At 42.9% G+C, this 18,714-nt stretch overlaps 1 protein-coding gene across 3 annotated transcripts in view; it reads left to right on the top strand.

The window, feature by feature from the left end:
- atxn1a (ataxin 1a) overlaps positions 1-17,765 on the top strand; it is a 100,517-nt gene extending 82,752 nt beyond the window's left edge. For 2 of the 3 annotated variants that reach the window (XM_028597182.1, XM_028597180.1), the window contains 2 exons: positions 7,012-9,369; positions 11,641-17,765. In XM_028597182.1, the coding sequence (XP_028452983.1) occupies positions 7,528-9,369; positions 11,641-12,246 (2,448 nt within the window). In that variant the 5' untranslated portion in view covers positions 7,012-7,527 and the 3' untranslated portion in view covers positions 12,247-17,765. Of the gene's footprint in view, positions 1-327; positions 607-7,011; positions 9,370-11,640 lie in introns of those variants that run through there. The other variant, XM_028597183.1, reaches the window with a different exon arrangement.
- The last annotated feature ends 949 nt before the right edge of the window (positions 17,766-18,714 follow it).

Genomic DNA, 18,714 nt, shown 5'->3' with positions numbered 1-18,714 from the left:
CGTGTGTGTGTTTTTTGAATGAATACCTGATGAAGTTGGCCGAGCGAACCGTGGGAGGGGCCCTGTGTGTGTGTGTGTGTGTGTGTGTGTGTGTGTGTGTGTGTGTGTGTGTGTGTGTGTGTGTGTGTGTGTGTGTGTGTGTGTGTGTGTGTGTAAGTGTGTGCAGGGCAGACAGTGTGAGAGCTTTGGCTTGCATTCAGCCCCTTGCATAATACACGTTGAAGCTCTGCATGCGGGACTCCCTCCCTGTGGGCGTGTGCAAGTGTGTGCTACCAATTTTGTGTGTGTGATCACCTGAGTGCTGTGTATCAGTGGTAGTGAGGGAGCTTCCTGCCTCGCTGTCAAGATTTAGGAGAGAGGCTGTTAGCTGTGTGTGTGAGTGTGTGTGTCTGCAGTGTTTGTTTGGGGGGGTGTGAGAAAGGCCGAGAGCAGTTAGTAGCACGGAAAGTACACGGAATCTGCTCAGCATTTTCCGCTTGAGGGGTAAAGAGGGAGACCGAGGGTGCTTTACAAGGGACACGGCAAAGAAGAGAGGACTTAAGGGAGGAAAGGAATGAGAGGGGGAGTGAGAGCATGCTGCAGAAGCTGGCTACTCCTGCTTCCCTGGTAAGTACACTTCACACAGTTTTGCGCTTACTCTGAATGAAGTGTTTGTGGGAGGGAGAAAGAGTCAGCATGTGTGTGCGAGTGTGTCCCGAAAGCTTGTCTTGTTGTATCACAGTATGTCATTTGTAAGTGCGTACTGCGTCTGCCCTAGTTTTTCCTACACTCGTCGTCGCTCGTTTCTCCCATTTGCCTGTCATCCTGAAGTGTTTCCCCTCCCTGGTTCTCTTCTCTTCTCTTCTCTTCTCTTCTCTTCTCTTCTCTTCTCTTCTCTTCTCACATTTCTCTTTTATTCCTCTCCTTCCATTGGCTCTTTTTTTTCTCAGGTTCTCTCTAACTGACTGACTGTCTACCCGTCCAACCACCCACCCACCCACCCTTAGGGTTATTTGAGGGGTGAGAAAGTGCAAGTCATGCAACGCTGCCTAAGTGTTTGTTTTCCGAAAGAGACTCTCACAGTCTTTTTTTTCTTTCTCTCGCTCTCTGTCTCTCTTTGTTTGTGTAACTCTTAACCACTTTCTCTCTCTCCCTTGCTCTTGCTTCTCTTTTTCTCCGTCACCCCTCCCTCTCCTCTTCTTCTGCTTCTCTACCTCTCTGTCTCCATCTGTCAATGGCAGATCCTCCATTACTCCCTCACTATCTGACCATACTCCTGTGTGTGTGTGTGTGTGTGTGTGTGTGTGTGTGTGTGTGTGTGTGTGTGTGTGTGTTTGTTGTTGTTTGTGTGTAATCACTAGTGGAGAGTGACATGGAATAAAGTGGCAGCCTTGTCAGAGTTCCCAGTCTGGCAAGGGTCCCTGTACTGTGCACGCACATGCACACACATATGCAAACACACACTCACACTAATGAAAAACCACAAAGGCAAAAATCTACGGAGAGACTTAGAGGAAGAAATAGAGAAGTAGAGAGAGACAGAGACATACGTATAAGCCTGCAGCAACACTGTACTTTCCAGTTGAACTATATTTAGCAGTAAGATAACACATCACGTTGGACTTATCCCTTTGATCATGATTATGATTATGACTGGGCAATAAGGCACACACACACTCAAATGCAGCAAACATATGTATGCACACCCATTTTTATATTACTGTAGCAATAGTGACAGTAGGCAAAAACAAAGTATTTCTTTAATTATCTAGTATATGATTTTCTGAAATTATATCCTTAATAAGCAAACCATCCATTGTGTGTTGATGGCGTGTCAGTGTGTGACACGGTGTGTGGGTCTGTCAACACATTATGTAACCTGATGTCCTTATTGGTTTGCGTGTTTTGATGTTTTACTCATGCTAAGCCTGCGATTGTGAGTGCTGCCAGAAAGTTTGGGCCTCCTGACATCTCAGCAAAAACTCAAAGTAACTTTCAAAGTAATGCAATGCGTTGTTCTTTTTAACATCTTGAGTTGGAATGCAAAGTTGAATGTAGGTTCTTGTTTTAAGGGGAGTTAAAGTGGTATTTGTAATGGCATTGTTTACGTAAAATGTTTTTACATAGTTTGTATGTGATTCAATCAGAACCAAAAATGTTACATGACATTATTGTATACCATCCTAAATGTGTACTGTATAGAGGCCTCTGGGGCAGATACAATACATTCTTTGTATGTTTGTGTATATACAGTATATCAGTAAGTTAAAGAGCATTGCACACATTTAATGCAGCGGAACTTTGAACCCAAAAGGTATCTTTTAGATGTTGCATTTAATATACTATATTGGCTGTTCAGTGAACTTTAGGAAGGATCAGTTGCTTAGAGATGTACTGTAGAACTGTGAAACCAAATGTTTGTGTCTTTGAATGTCTGTTGCTGCTGTAAACATGTCGTAATTTTTGTAAATGACCACAGTTACAGTATTGTTGGCCATACTATTGGCGCCATTACCGCATAGCACTCCATTACAGCTTGAGTAAACTAGAAGGATTTATAAATTATAGATTGTTATATACAGTAATTTAAATGCAACAATTAGACAATATAGTTGAATGTGTATTACTGTAACATACAACTTTGAAAATGTCATTTTTATACACAATGACTTATGCATCTAGTAATGTGTGTGTGTGTGTGTGTGTGTGTGTGTGTGTGTGTGTGTGTGTGTGTGTGTGTGTGTGTGTGTGTGTGTGTGTGTGTGAGAGAGAGAGTGAGTGAGAGACTAAAAGCACATGGAGGACAGACAGATTGGGTTACAGGTCATCTGATATCAACACACACACACACACACACACACACACACACACAGAGCTGCAGACTCAGCAAGATTCAGGTGACATAGCTTTTCAGTGAATGTGTGTCTGAGTGTCAGTTTCAGTGAAGCAATACTCTCTCTTTCTGCAATGTAGGTCAGTTGAGCTTGCCTCTCTTTTTTTCTCTCCATGTCTCCCATGCGTCCCAAGCCTTTCCCCACTCTATAGCCGTTTCCTATCTCTCTTTATCCCTCCCTCAATTCCCTTTGTCGACCCTCCTTAGGTTCTTCCATCATTAATTGTTGCTGTAGTTGCTTTTTTTTGTTCACAATCCTAATTTTTCCCACCCTACAGTACATGCTGGAAGGGTCAACAAGGAGGAAATGTAGCCCTCAGCAGAGTCTTTTTTTGTACTTTTTTGTCACTCCTTCTTCTCCCTCACTCTTCAGCACAGTCTCTTTCTATTCTTTCTATCTTTTTTATTCTCTCACTAACACAGATAGCTTGAAAGTTTAGGTTTTTACTTAGATACTGTCTGTCACAGCTGATGTGAAAAGTCTCTGATCTCAGAGCTCTCAGACACATAATATTCCTCTTATCTCAAAGTTTTAATTTGAGCAACAGCTTGTTGAATATGAGTTTGGCTTATTTTTTATTTTTTTTAAATCTATCTATACCGACTGCGTTTTATGACACAGCGTGAACAGTACATTGAATGAGGTGCGGTACAGGAGTTGAATCTAAGTGGAAGATTCACGTGAAAGGATGCCAAGAGAGAAGAAGCAAAGGCATTGAGAGACGATTAACAACATAAAACCATTAGATGGAAAAATCATAATTGAGAATGGATCTATGAAGAAAGAAAGGTGGGCAGGCTGAGGCAGGAGAGGAGTCGAGTGGAGGTAGAGTGAAGGGAGGGAGAGGCAGAGAAGTGCATCTCAATGCTAAAAGCTCAGCGATCAACAGTACCTCTCAACACACTTCTGAATCATGCCTGCTTCATTGAACGATGCTGCTTGGTTGAGAAAGTGCGTGTATGTGTGTGTTTGTGTGCGGGTGTTCTTGTACTGTATGTGCATGTGAATTTGCATGTGTGTTTACTCCTACGCCTGTATCTGCAGTTGTGTTATACTAGCAATGCAACACAGGACTCTGCTTGAGATACAAGATGTCCCTTGTCCTACAGAACACACACACACACACACACACAGTGGGTGCAATTGGTATCACTCTGCAGGAATTAGCAAATAAGCCTCAGGAAGCCTCCAAGGTGTTGACCCATGCATTCTGGTGGAAAGATTAAATCTAGAAAAAATCAGTGATCAGATAATCAGAGTCATCACCAATACAAGAGGCTCTGCTATGTGGTCTAATGTGAGTAGAGTTAGCAACAATTGCAGTCTTATATTCTGTGATGTAACCAGACCAGCTACATTAATGGAGGTCTACAGATTATCAGGGTTTCCAAAATGCACAATAATAAATGCTTGAATCTACTGTTTTGTCAAGATACTTTTAACTAGGAAGATACGTTTCCCATATCCCATATCTATGAAGGGCATACTAACGGTGGAGGGCAAACTACACACCACAATTCCATTTTATTAGAAAGTGTATACTGTGACTGCCTTTCTTCTCCGATAGTAATAATAATATAGCATCAACTTTACTAGATTTTTCACATTTTTCAGCCCATCGTCTTCTTGATGGTATCTGGATGATGTTTAGAAAGGCCTCCTTTTAGTTCCCAAAAAAGCTATAGGCTTGATTTTACATTGTAGGTGGTTGAAGACCTTTGCAAGTGTTTATTATAATATGATTATTTATTTGAGAGTAAAAGTTCATTGTTGACCCTTACTCATGTTTTCATTTACAGCAATAGATGCAAAATAATTTCATAACTTTCCTTTTGGTTCAGACATTTTATCTATTGGCTTATTGCAGTAATGCTCATGTATTTCTGTCAGTTTATTTCACAGTTGCATGAAACAAACTCAGGCCTTAACAATGTAAACTCACTGACTTTGCAAACTCTTAACTGAGACAAACCTTGTATTGCAGTCAGCGTGTTGTTGCCATAACAGCTATGCTAGCTGTGCATTTTTAGTGCAAGTGTGTTGTGTGTCAGTCAGCTGATATTCTGCCCACAATCAAGTGTGCAAATGTGTCTTTAAGTTGACAGTGTATGTGCTTTTGTGCACTACTTGGTAAAAGAGAGTGTGTGTGTGTGTGTGTGTGTGTGTGTGTGTGTGTTTGTGTTTGTGTGTGAACTTGAGCTGTGTGTCAGGAAAAGAACATGTGTCAGCATAATTGAATATGCCCAGGTGTCAGTTTTTGAGTAAGCAAAATGGTGTGTCACTAGTTGTGTGTGGGTGTGGGTGTGGGTGTGGGTGTAAGTGGGTGGGTGGGTGGTTGCATGTGCTTGAAATGCTTCTGCATTATTTATGAGATTCACACCAAGCTTTCCATCTTTGCAGCAGGGGGTCCTCACTAACAGATGGCACACACACATGTGGTACACACTCACACATACTTTATTTAGGACAAGCTTGTTATCAGATGTCCGAGTACAGCAGGTGCTGGAAACGTCTTGGAATTGTTTTGATTATTATTATTAGGGGTGCAAGCTTCTAGAAACCCATAAGGACTGCTTGGATTATTATTATTTTTTATTCTGCTTCAATTATTTTGCTCGCAATGTTGAGGCAACAAAAAAACTAGCCACCTGTTGACAATACAACAACTTTTACCATGCGCTCTAGAGGCACAACCAAGTGGGTAAGCTTCGCTTCAGAACTCAAGCCATCATGGCGCCATTTTGTTGCTAACTGGCCATCACCTCCTGTTAACATTCCGCTGACCGCCATTTTTTTTTTACGTCACTTGACTGCGAATAACTTTACATCTGAAGCGTTTAAAGACTCTATTTGTCCGTTGTTTAGTTCCAAAGAAACACGACAATGTATAAAAGGCTTCATTACCTTGTACGTCACGTTATGGCTCTGTAGCAGACGTTTTTGTAAAAATAAGCTAACGATTGTGTCATAACCAAGTGACTTACTGTCACATAGTAGAGGAATTACCGTATATAACAGGCGAAGCTCGCAGGCAGTTTCGACTTACATGAGATGTTTAGGTTTAATTCCTAATGTTAACTAGCATGTTAGTGATCAATAATTAGCCTGTGCCCATGTTATCTCCTTACATACACCTACAGTCTCTGTATCTGTAAGATTGGGAATGATTGAGATTTCTCTTGGCACAGCTACCAGAAGACTTCCAACTTTCAGACACGTTGCTCACGTCACATTCTCTCAGTTGGAGGCTGCGCAGTAAAGCTGGCCATCACCGGAAAAGTGCTTCTAATAGCCTTCACTGTCTCCGTCCAGAGCAACGGGGTCTATTGGTCCATTATATACTGTCTATGGGCACAACGCATGTCCTTGTAGCTATTTTCATTATTTGACCCCCTGAATTTCTTGTTGCAGGGCATCATTTTCCAGCTCATGGCCTCCTTTTCATCTTTCAAATCAATTTAGTTCCCTCTATACAGAGTAGTTCTTAAAGGGTTTATTGCGCTCCTGAATTTCTTGTTACAGAGCGACCTTGTGTTTGTCCATGCTATTATTTTTGTTTTGGAGCAGTTTGTTGAGCTCGTGACTTTGTTAATGCAGGGCGTCATTTTCCTTGCTTATGGCCTTTGTGGACCTTACATATCGCTCAACAGTTCTCTTTTGTGGGCAAAACATGATCTAGTTTACTTTCAGTTGCAATATTTTGATTAATAAACAGTTACAACCAAATTGTTAAAAGTTTAGATTTACATTTACACTGAAGACTTAAATAAGAATAAACCTCAAGCAGTCGTGAACTTATACGTTTTCAATTAGTTTTGCTTCAGAGACAGTATATATCAGCAGAGCTCCTTTGTGGCACAGTAGCCCAGACCAGGGAGACTTCCTGTATGATGCAGTGCATTTCAGTGTGTCAGCTTATTTCATTTTCATTGAAAAACAATTAGCTGATGTACTTGTGCAGTGTTAACAGTAGTAATTTGGAAGATTGGCCTGTCATTATTGTTGCTGTCTAGGTGAAAACAAACACACATAAATTACAAAGATATAAATGTCTTTAAATGTATATGTATTTTTTCCTATTATTATGTTTGAGATCCACACCTTTTCCTAACAGTCTACTTATCTCTCTGTTCCACAGGATTGTGCTGGGTGTGGGCAGGCTTGCTTTTGCAAGGAAATGATTCCGCATGAAGTGCGACGCACTCGGCCCCCCGTCGTCCTCGGCGGCAGCAGCAGGTGTGACGTCGTGACTCTCTCCCCTACCACACTGAGCTCACCCTTCAGTCGCTAAAGACCTCTGGACCAAACGGACCGCCTACCCCTCTCCTCTAATCACCCCTCCATATCTTCATCTCCATCTTTAATCCTTTCTCACCTGCTTGTTAGGGCCTGGATTTTCTTTGTCATCGAGAAAAAAACCTGGTAATCAACGGCCTTGGTTGAACTGGATAAAGAGGGAAAGACAGAAAAGTTCGGGAACGTAATTCATAGCTAATTAAAGCAAGACAAGGGACACATCATCAAAAGTGAGACAGGAAATTGAAATAAAAAGCCAGAGATAGAAAAAAACAAAAAAAAGGAAAGAAAAATCTACAGAAGGCCACAAATCAAGTACTAATCAAAGTACAGTTGAGGGACGTGAGGCGGAGTCAGCATGAAGTCCAACCAGGAACGCAGCAATGAATGTCTGCCCCCAAAGAAGAGGGAGATCCCCTCCAGCACATTACCATCTGACATTCGCTCACCTATCCTCCCACCTGCCAGTGACTGCCAGCGCACAGAGAACATGGCCTGGCTTGCCAGTGTGGCTGGTGGAAATGAGAGTGGCATGGGTGGACAACGTAGCTCCAGTCAGTCTGACAGCCTCCAGTATAAACCCCTTTTTTCCACATCAGACTCTTCGTCCTCCTCTTCCTCGTTGAGGCTAGTCTCATCTCTTCCAACCGTGTATACGTCCCCCCTGTCACAGTCCACAGTTGGAGGAACTGTCCATTACGCCCAACTGCCTCCCAACATGCAGTTCGTAGCCCCATACGCAGGCTACATCTCCCCTCAACTGCTTCCACCTCCTCCTCCACCTCCCCCCCTCTCCTCCTCGTCCTCCTCTTTGGCTGCACAGAGACAGTCACACACAGAGACAGCCTCTGCTCCGTCACACGCCTCCAAACATGACCAGCACAGAGCATCCACTGGGCGTACCTCCATGCCTCCGCCTTCTACAGACCCCGCCCCTCACCATGTTCAAATGTCAACCTCAACACGGACTGTGCCGTCACCTCATTACCAAGGAGGCATTCACCTTCCTCCCCAGTCTCTGCACCCCCACCATACTTTGGGACATGGGATGTCCCAGCTTGTGGTTCAGTATACGGACGCACCCACTAGGAAAGAGGAAGTTGGCTCCAGACCCAGAGAGCTCCACAATGGAGAGCTGGAAAGGGGTCGGCGGTTTGGAGCGTCCCCCGAGTCCAACCTCTCTAAGCCAGGGAGCAAATCACGGGATGCCACTTCGTCTTTGTCCTCCTACGAGGGCCGCCAGCTGGTCCTGCACTCAGACTTCTCTACTCACGATCCCTCAGGGCTGAGAACCTCTTTCATGCTAATGCCCAACAGCCATGGGGACCACCAGCTGGTACCACCCAGAGCCAGCCCTGAGAATCAGACAACCTCTGCACACCTGGAGAAAGGTGGCATCATCCTGGGCAAGCCTGTCAATCGCACACCCTCCTGCTCCAACATCACCTCCTCTTTCACGTTTACACCCCCATTGAGTGTCGATAGCCTGAATGCTGCTGTCAGCACACTGTCACCCCAGACCGTTATCCAGACCACCCACAGCGCTACAGAGGCACTGTCGATGGGGCTCCCCTCCACCAGTATCTACCATCAGCCACCTATCATTGGTTACATTGCAGGGGGTGGTGGGAGCCAGCATACGCCAATTAGCTACCACACCAGCCTACAACAACACTTACTCATTCCTGGCACCCAACCGGTCATTATCCCTGTTAGTGGAGGGGGAGTCACCACATTGGATCCTGTAACTTCCCACATAACATCATCTACCCAAGCCGCACCGTTTCCTACCACACTCCCACACACATACATTGCTGCCACTGCTCCCAAAGGAGAAACTCGCGAAGCCCCCAGTAGCTCATATCACCAGGCCGCTTCAGGTGCGGTGGTCCAAGCCCAGCTTCATCTCCCCATTGTTTCCGCTCCGCCAGGACTGGTCGCTCCGTCTGCTCCTCCCTCTTTATCCAGTACAGTGGCGCCCCCCTCGCTCCCCCCATATTTCATCAAGGGCTCCATCATCCAGCTGGCAGATGGGGAGCTGAAACGCGTGGAGGACCTGAAGACAGAGGACTTCATCCAGAGTGCTGAGATCAGCACCGAGCTGAAGATTGACTCGTCCACAGTGGAGCGCATTGAAGGGAGCCACACCTCACCCAACTTTGCTGTGGTTCAGTTCTCTGTTGGTGAGCACCGTGCACAGGTGAGCGACAGGGAGCAACCTTTATTAAAGGATTAGTTTGACATTTTGGGAAATACACCCTACTCTCTCGCGAGAGTTAGATTGACATCACCCTCCTGTCTGTGCATTAAATACAGAGTCAACTGACTTAGGTTAGCATAAACAGCAGAGCTACTAGCACCTACTAAGCTCACGTGCAATGTATACACAACTTGAATCCCTGAAGATCTACATTTTGTTTGTGTATAGAAGAGTGATACAACATGTTAATCATGAAGCTTTAGAGGTAGTAGTAGTAGTAGTAGTGTATTTCACAACTTTGCAACTTTGGGGCCTCGCTGTTTCCCCCTGTTTCCAGTCTTTATGCTAAGTTAAGCTAATCAATTCTCAGTGCTGTCTCAGTTGTTAATGCACAGACACAAGATTGGTATCGATCTTCTTGTCTGACTCTCGGCAAGGAAGTGAAACTATTCCTTTAATGCGTGTTCGTTGTTTAACTCCTCTATCAAGCTCTTTACTGGTGTGTTTATGTTCACTGCATTGCCGAGCTAATCAGCCCAGTTGCAGTTTGCCACTGTAAAAGGCGACTTTGAAAGGCGACTTTGAAAAAGATCTCTAAGAAGGCTTTTATGCATACTCTTAGCTGGTGTTATTAATGTTGGATGACAAGTGTTGAGCTGCTCCCTTATTAATGCCTCTATTATGGTGAATCGCACAGGACTCTGCTATTCCCTCTGTAATTAAATTCAATGTACTCGGATGGCAGTCATGTAACAAACATGTTCTGATTATGAGCTTTAGAGAAGTTCAAAGAGTTGAGTGCTGGAATCTGCTCATCAAGTATTCAGTAAAGCCAGGAACATGAATGCACTGATACAGTATCACATTTCTACAGTTAAATGTAATACTCTACTGTGGTATTCAGAGAGGTTCGATAGGCCACAAAGAATTGTTTTATAATGTCGACCTCTCGGTAATTTCTTAACATCTAATACTACACTTCGATTTATCTTTCTATTTTCTGTCTCTCTCTCCCCAACTCTTTCACACACACACACACACACACACACACACACACACACACACACACACACACACACACACACACACACACACACACACACACATGCACCCTTCTCACTGCGTTTGAGGGTGTGTGTTAAAGCCAGTTAACCTATTTCATCTGTCCACGCTGTGACTCGTCCACCCACACAGCACATCTCTAACCATCTCTCCCGCCCCCGGCTGTTCTTTGATACTGTACCCCACAAAAGCAGACAATCTTTCAAAGACTTATCTTTCTCTGTTGTACTTCATCAGTGGCTCTCTTTACTTTTTTTTCCTGAGAGGTGGTAGCAGCTTTGAGTCCACACTCTCACAATCTGAAAACTTATATAATACGGTAGGGAAAAAATATTGCCTGACGTTTGCTTTGAGATGGTGTTTGATACATCTTATACTTGTATCGTTCTTGACATTGTTCTCTTTCACACTCACTTCCTCACTCTTTTTGTTCAGTCCACCCTCCCTCTGTAAACTCGCCTTTATATCACCATCTCACTTACTCCATCCACTCCCACCATCTTATTCTCTCTACTATATTTCAGATGTTCCTTCACTTCATCTTCTTTCTATTCAGGTTTATTTTCTCCTTCCTACCCATCATGCCTCAAAGCCTCCTCTGCTTCTATCTTTCATCTCCTCATTCTGTCATACAAATGATAATGCAGACCCCAATTAGTGTTAAAGAATTTAATCCAGAACTCAGACAGAACATAAATATGTTTTTCCTCTTCACTGGTTTTGTGTAATGGACCACAAGTCTTCATTTGGGGTTTATTTTATCTTCAAATATGTTGCCCCTTTGGTCACTAAGACATTCTTTCCGAGTGAATATTTGTATTTCTTTTCTATTGCTATGTTAACATTATCCAGGTGTGCCTCTTAACAAACCAATCAGAGTTATTACATAATCGTCTTGCTGAGTTTAAGGACAGCATGTCCCAATAGTTCTTTCATTCAGCTACATTTACACAAAACTAAAGTCCTTGTAGTTTTCAACAAGCAGCCATCTCTCTGTCCCCGTTTGTAAAATGAAATGTGATTCTATCTGATCAAACCGCACCCACACACTCCCAATGAGAGTTTTTGGGTGTTTCCTAAATTTTAACTGTTTAAAATATTATGGATTTGAAACTGAGTTTTAGGGGCTTTAAAGCACAGACAATGATTTGTATAAAAAGTGTCTGTTTTCAGTATGTCTGTGTCTTTCCACCCTTCCTCCTCCTCCAGGTGAGTGTGGAAGTCTTGGTGGAGTATCCCTTCTTCGTCTTCGGCCAAGGCTGGTCTTCATGCTGCCCAGACCGGACCACCCAGCTTCTGGAGCTACCTTGCACCAAGCTCTCTGTGGGCGATGTGTGTATTTCACTCACCCTCAAGAACCTGAGGAACGGATCCCTAAAGAAGACTCAGCCCCTGGAGTTGGCCACTCCTGCCTCTGTCCCAGCGTCCAGCTACGGGCACCTCAAACCCCCCAGAGCTGTCCCAGACGCTCCCCAAAGCTGCAGTGGAGGAGGCTCCAGGCACAATGAGCGGGAGAATGGCATCAGCCATCGAGGGAGGGGTGGAACTGGGAATAGAAGTGGAGGAGGCACCAATGTGGAAAACGGGGATCTCATGTTTGGGGGAAGAGGGTCAGTTTCTAAAGGTCAGGTTGCCAACAGTGCTGAAGCTGGCGTCACTAAGCCATCAGGACGAAGGAAGCGGAGATGGTCTGCTCCTGAAGGACGAAAAGTAGAAAGATCTGAGGAGGAGCCGCCCTTGACCCTGCCCAAACCTTCCTTCATCTCTCATGAGGTGAAAGTCAGCATCGAGGGAAGGTCAAGTATTGGCAAGTGAAGGCTTGCAGGAATGTTCAATAACCATTGGGATTTGAAAAAAACATTAATGTTTCATTTGTCTTGGTTTTAAAGTTTTGTTTTCCGTTTTTATTTTTCTATCTTAAATACTGTACTGTAGAGGTAAATTTACCCTACATGGTATCACCTTACATTAAGTCCATGTAGTCAAGAACACATTTTTTCATAGATGGATTTGATATCACACAAGCAATCAGTGCCGTTTTGGTGGTTTTCATGAGATGACTTATGGTGAGGGATTTGTGAGGCGTGCTAAATGCTTATTGGTGGCTGTGTGGCACACAGGAGCAATGCTTGATGGCTCTTCTTGGCTGGCTACACATTACACATTATGTAAATTTCTAATTAAATTATTTGACAGTTTCTCTCTTGACAGGGATTTCACTGCCTTTGCACTGCCGCTGAGGCAGCCTGGACAAAAAAAAACTCTTTCCCACCACCTCTGTGGTTTTACACTGGGCCACAGGAGTGATACAATGTCAGCTGATCCTGAGCGTGACAAATCTGTGGATAAACCATGACATTTTTCATTTTCAAATAAACGTACTATGTGTTATTCTAAGTGTCATCGGGGTGTGCCAGACCTGACCAGTGATGTCATCAGGTGGTGCCAGTGTGCCACGCAAAAGAGAGGGAACAACACTTACTCTGTTCAGTTGGATGATAGTGGATTCTTTACTTTCATCTTGATCATTTTCATTTAACTTTTTTTTTTTTCCATTAACCCCTCATCTTCTATCTCACCAGATAGTTGTTTTCAATGATTGTCAAAAACCTTAATCAGGGGTCATTCAGTCCTAGATTGAACCTAGGTGGGTCAATGTTAATGTATAAATGTGAGATACCCTATCCTAACACATATTCAAGTGCAAACACACTGGGTTGGCGAACTTAAACTTTAAGAAAATGTTCAGAGGAAGACTGCATACAATCCTCATTGTGTTTTGATAATTACTTTATATATATTTTTTAATGGAGAAAGGCTGTGTGAGAGGAACCGAGAGAATCTGCATGTCAGTTCTGAGAGGGTCAGGATGTTTCAGAGCACTTAACACACCTGTCACACTCACCATACAGCCGAGAAACTTTTGTTGTCTCTTTATTTACGCAGTACTGTATGTTTTTAGATTTGTTTTTTTTTTTAAGACAAGGGTAGAAAGTAGCAACAGCACTTTTGGAAAGGTGAAGCTTTTGGAAAAGTGAAGTGGTGGTTTAAGAAATGTGGTAGCGGATGTGCCATGGGATCACAAAGAAAGGGATGATTGTGACAGGTATTGGAGGAAAAGAAATCCAGTTAGTAGATGGTTAGAGAAACATTTATGGTGACAAAAGGAATTAGAAATATGATGGTTTTCAGCACGTGTGCTTGTACAGCCAGCCTGCCATGCTTAAAGTTAAAGGAAAGTATTGGAATGTGTTATGAAAAGTTTGGGATCTGGCATAAGGATTGACAAGAAACAGGCTTTTGAAATATCCCAATGATGTTCTGTACTAGACTGAGAGCATCGATTAGAAGCTCGCGCCACAGAATTTTGAAGGGTGTCATATATTTGTAATGTGTGTGCTAGAGGGTGCATGATGCTGGTCTGTGTCTGTCCATACACACACACATGCTTACACAAACACAAAACAGTACAGACTATCCCTGAAACTCAATGACCTAGAATATGTACTGTATTTAGATGAATGCGGACACTTTGTGGTGCATGTTGTTCCTACTGCAAAGACACTAGTTGACTGACATTGGGTTGATGCACACTGCTAACAGTACAGTTGCAGAGAGTGCTCTGTGGTGTTTTTGTGTACGTGTGTGAGTTTGTGCACGAGTGTATGTATACTGTGTATAGGAAAAGGATATACTCACTTGATATATAGACGATGCTAAATGTCCAGTGTTTCTACTTAGAGTCGTACTTAATAGAATCTTGCAATTTGCACATCAGGAGGAGGGAGAAGGGTGGAGACATGATTTAGAACTGCCCTGTCCTGAAACGAGCCCTAGACCACGTGACACACTGGACGAGCCCAGGGTTTTTGGTCCTTAACAGGCACTTGTCACATTGTAGAGGAAAAGTTTTAACAACAAAGCAGTTAAGGTCAAATTACATTTTGAGTTTTTACAAACATAACCGTAGCTGTAAAACAGAATTTTAACATGTGCCTGCCTACTGAATTTACTGACTTTAGTTAAAGATATGCCATTTGTAGTGTTGAAACCAGGGTGTAAGGACTAGGGTTCAGTTTTGAACACGGCCTGTGCGTTCAGCCAGCTGAAACCTTATTTAGCTAAGATGCAGCAGTTATCTCAACAGATGTGCCTGCTTGGTTGACCCAAGATTTAGAGCTTTGTAAGCAACTGGTCTTTATTTTCTTTTTTTTCTGCTCTAACATCAGTGTAATTGTAGTTGTTTTTAAATCTATCACTGATGGTAGACGCATGTGGTCTGTGAATTATTATGTTCTGATTGTATGGTGCCATTCAACGTGCAGATGTTTCTCTCATTACTGCATGTAACAATGAAGTATGATCATGCACAGTAGTTAGATCAGCATGTGCAGGTTGCTGCTGGCACAATAAGTGTTAAGGAGGGAGAGAAGATGTGGGTTCCTGCAGGCATATCTGTTGAGCTGTCTACTCTGCCTCTTTATTTAGGTGTTGTTATACGGCAGAGATAGTTTTTAGTTGACATTGTCTCTAAAAAATAGTGGATCAGTCGTATTTTCTGTTTCAACTGTGTGGGGCAATGCTGTTTCAGGTCGCAGGAGTTTACCATGGTGATGGCAGGAAGGATGTGTGCTCAGATGGATGACTAATGGTTGAGTAAATGGGCAGATGGATGGTGAATGAATGATTAGACTACATATGAGATTTAAAAATGCTTTATTTTTTTATAATAAAACAGGGTTTCTCACATCAACACCACCACAGTAGAACATTTTCATTTCTTCATTTTCCTATTGAAACATCATCGTCATGATTAGTAGAAATAGTAGTGTGTGCATGTGTGTCTGTGTGTTTTGCAATCTGTGTGTGGCTGTGTGTTTGTCATACACACATACTGCACATTTTTTTGTTTTTGTCCAACTCCCTTCCCAACAAATGAAAAAGTAGAACAACAACATTGAAACAAACCTGTCAGCCACTCAGTCCATCAAAACGTTTGCTCTCAGTCAGGTGAAAATATTTTTAGCCAAAGCCAAGTGATACTGATGTTGCTTTGGTTACTTTAGAAAGCAATAGTACGGCAATATTCAGGCACTCTCCTTGTGTATGAGTGGAACACACACACACACACACACACATACACACACACACACACATGCACACAGTCATTCCACTCAAATTTTCTGCAATAAACATTTAATAGTAATCGCCTCGCATTGCAACCAAAACAATCCCTCTTTTCCTCCAATAGAGGGAAACCAATCTTGCCATATACTGGAAAATGCTTTTAGAAGCTAATATACCTGAACACAACTTATTTCAGTTAGCACTATTCCCCTTAACATAAAGTACACTTAAATCTTAAGAAATTGCAGTTGCAACACCAGTTGCTAGTTTTTCAGGGAGTTGTCTCACATATGCAGTTACTGACCCCCGAAACCTCTGCTGTCCCAGCTGGTCTGAGTCAAGAACTCCGTTGTCACGACGTTTTGACTCTGCCCAGGTTTGCCTTGTTGCCACGACTCCCGTAGTGACCTCGTTAACTTTGTTTCAGGTACCCAATCATAGCCAGCCAGCCTCACACCTCCTCCGGAGGCAAAGCAATCGATTAACCCTCAACAACCGTTAGCTACCTTTCAGTGTTGCCTGGCCGGGACATAGCAGGGCTGGCCTGGGCTGCCCGTTCCCCTCCTAACATCATCTTTTGATATTCGGTCTCCTTTTCACTACAAGCTTATAAAAGTCGTTGTGTTAATACTTCAGTGGGAAATGCATGCCTAATAATAGACTATGAAAGAAAGCAATCTGAAATGTAGACACATTCTGAATGCAGGAGAGGGTTTTACTTTTGTTAAGATAATCCCAAATTTAACCTTTTTATCCACTTGAAAATGTACCACAATGTGCAATACTTACATGTTGTTCCCCTCAGTACCCCCCACCCTCCCCTTTGCTGTGCCAATTGTATGTAGCATAGTCCTAGTCCTACTCCAGTGTCTCATCCTTGTTAATGGTGTGTCACATCTGTAAAACAAGAGTCAGGATGTTTGTGAAGAAAAACAAACCCAATGGAGAGTTTATCCGTATCTCTCTTTCCCTTTTGTCCTTGCGGCCTTCCTAAATTTGTGTGTGTGTGTGTGTGCGCGCGTCCATGCGTGTGTGTGTGTGCGTGTGCGTGTGTGTGTGTGTGTGTGTGTGTGTGTGTGTAACGGAGTGTTTTCTCCTGTAATTGTCTGTGAGATCATAAACCCTGACCCTCAATGGTTCATGGTGAGACCCACAGAAAAAAAATAAACCTCATTGCTTAGTGGGGACCACTTTTTGTAAATAAAAAAAAAGAGAAAAAAACGAAGAAAAAAAAAACAACAACCAACCAACAGAGATGCACATGTAAGTAGATGTAAAAGACTTGATAATGTTTCAGCACTTTCTAATCCTAGGATGGGCTTGGTCTAACCCCTCTGTCTCAGACCGACACCTACCCTAGGGGTAACATTCATTCAAAACGGACAGAGAGAATGAGAATGGAAAAAGAGGGGTGAATAAGGATGAAAAAGAGAGATGGCTCAGTTTAAGTTTTTGCACATCACCATGCCGTAACCTTGTGTTTATCTGTCTGTGCTCCATCTCGCTTGGCGCCCGGCGCGTTCTTGGGTCCAACGGGCCGAGGTGTTAGGTAGTTCCTTGGTTCTTTTCTACTAGGAAAACCTTTTCTCATGGAATGCATCCCTTCTTTTGTTGTGCTCAGGTTTGTTTGAAATCTTTTCCACCCTACACCAACCAGGCTGTGCCGTTAACTAGGTTTTGTTTTCTTCACATTTTGAGATCTAATTTGGCAGACTTGTTTGTAAGGAGTTCGGCACAGCTCGATTTGGTCGTGCGGTGTGAAGACGGTGCTTACAAACCTTTGCATTGTTTGCATTATCTATGGTGCAGGAGCTTTTTCTGTTTTTGGTCTCCTTGTAGCACTCAATATAATGTCAGGGGACTTAAAACTCTGTAGAGAATGTGTCATTGTTGAGTTTTAATGACAAGCTTCCTCACTGGAGGAACACTGCTTATGTCTTTTTTTTTAATTGGCTTCTTGCACAATTTTACAAATAAAATGAATGTTGGTGTGTGAGCTTTGACTTTTCAATAAGAAAAAAAGGCATGAGTGCTCTTTGTTTCTTGATGTTTGTACTTTTATTTTGCAAAAAGGATGTTTTTGGCACTTTGTTGTGTTTTAAAAGTGAACAGAATTCGATCAGGATTCCTTTTTTTCAATCTTTTTTTGTATGACGTCTCGTCAATGTCCTTAGCGCTGGATAAACAACTCAGGCAGAAAAAAAAAACAAAAAAAAACATGTAGAGGCCCACTTAACAGTTTAGTTTCACCCCAATCAATTTACACAGTGGGCTGTTTCATATGGGTTATAAGATATGTAAATGTATTACATATAATTTGATATGATTAACAACTGTCGTTATTGACAATTAACTATGAATTATTATTATGATATTATGTGTATAATGCTGGAGATGGCTTGGATTACTCTTCGGTGTACTGAACGTCTTTGTTGTGAGTCTCTGTGCAAGGGGACAAACACTTCAGCAGGGGACAGGCTGTACGCTTTCTGACCTCTGACCCTGCCCACTGCCACGGAGAGGGGTGGAGCTTATCCGTCAGCTGTGGCTCAGTTGATTCCTCCCCCCTGTTCTGAACACTCAGCCCTGAGGCTAGCAACCCGTCTGTCTAGATGTTTCTCTGCTAACCTAGGACACCAAGTACTGAACTGATACGTTTTGGCCCATCAGACGGTAGCAGAGAACTGGACATCAGCACAGACCTGCTCGGACAGTCTGACCTTTCTGAGGGGGGGGCGCAGCAGTTCCCAGCCAACTTGTTTGTACTATATTGTACTCACCAAGTCCCTGTGTCTCACCACCCCTTTCCTCTATAGCTATGGAGAAACCCTGTCGGTGTATGTATTTGACATCTGTACAAATGCACCTCTTTGAAAAAGAAAATGAAACCTTGACATATCTGGAATAAATGGGCAATTTGTGTCTTTATTTCAATACCAACACTAACACACACACCCGATATACCCTCACACAACACCACAATTTGATATGGAAACATATGTACAACACAACAACTGCATTTAAAACCTTATCTCTCATTAGCTATGATGTATTTTTTTCATTGGTTTGGCACAGTGCTGAATTAAGCAGAAAATAACCCCCTCTAGTGTACAATGGGCTGCATGACATCCCCACTATCTGTAATGATTAAAGTAC

Source organism: Perca flavescens, chromosome 14 (genome assembly GCF_004354835.1).
Source record: "Perca flavescens isolate YP-PL-M2 chromosome 14, PFLA_1.0, whole genome shotgun sequence".
In the NCBI taxonomy this organism is placed as follows: Eukaryota; Metazoa; Chordata; class Actinopteri; order Perciformes; family Percidae; genus Perca; species Perca flavescens.
Note: the sequence above shows the minus strand (reverse complement) of the source record. Positions and strands in the feature narration are given on the sequence as shown.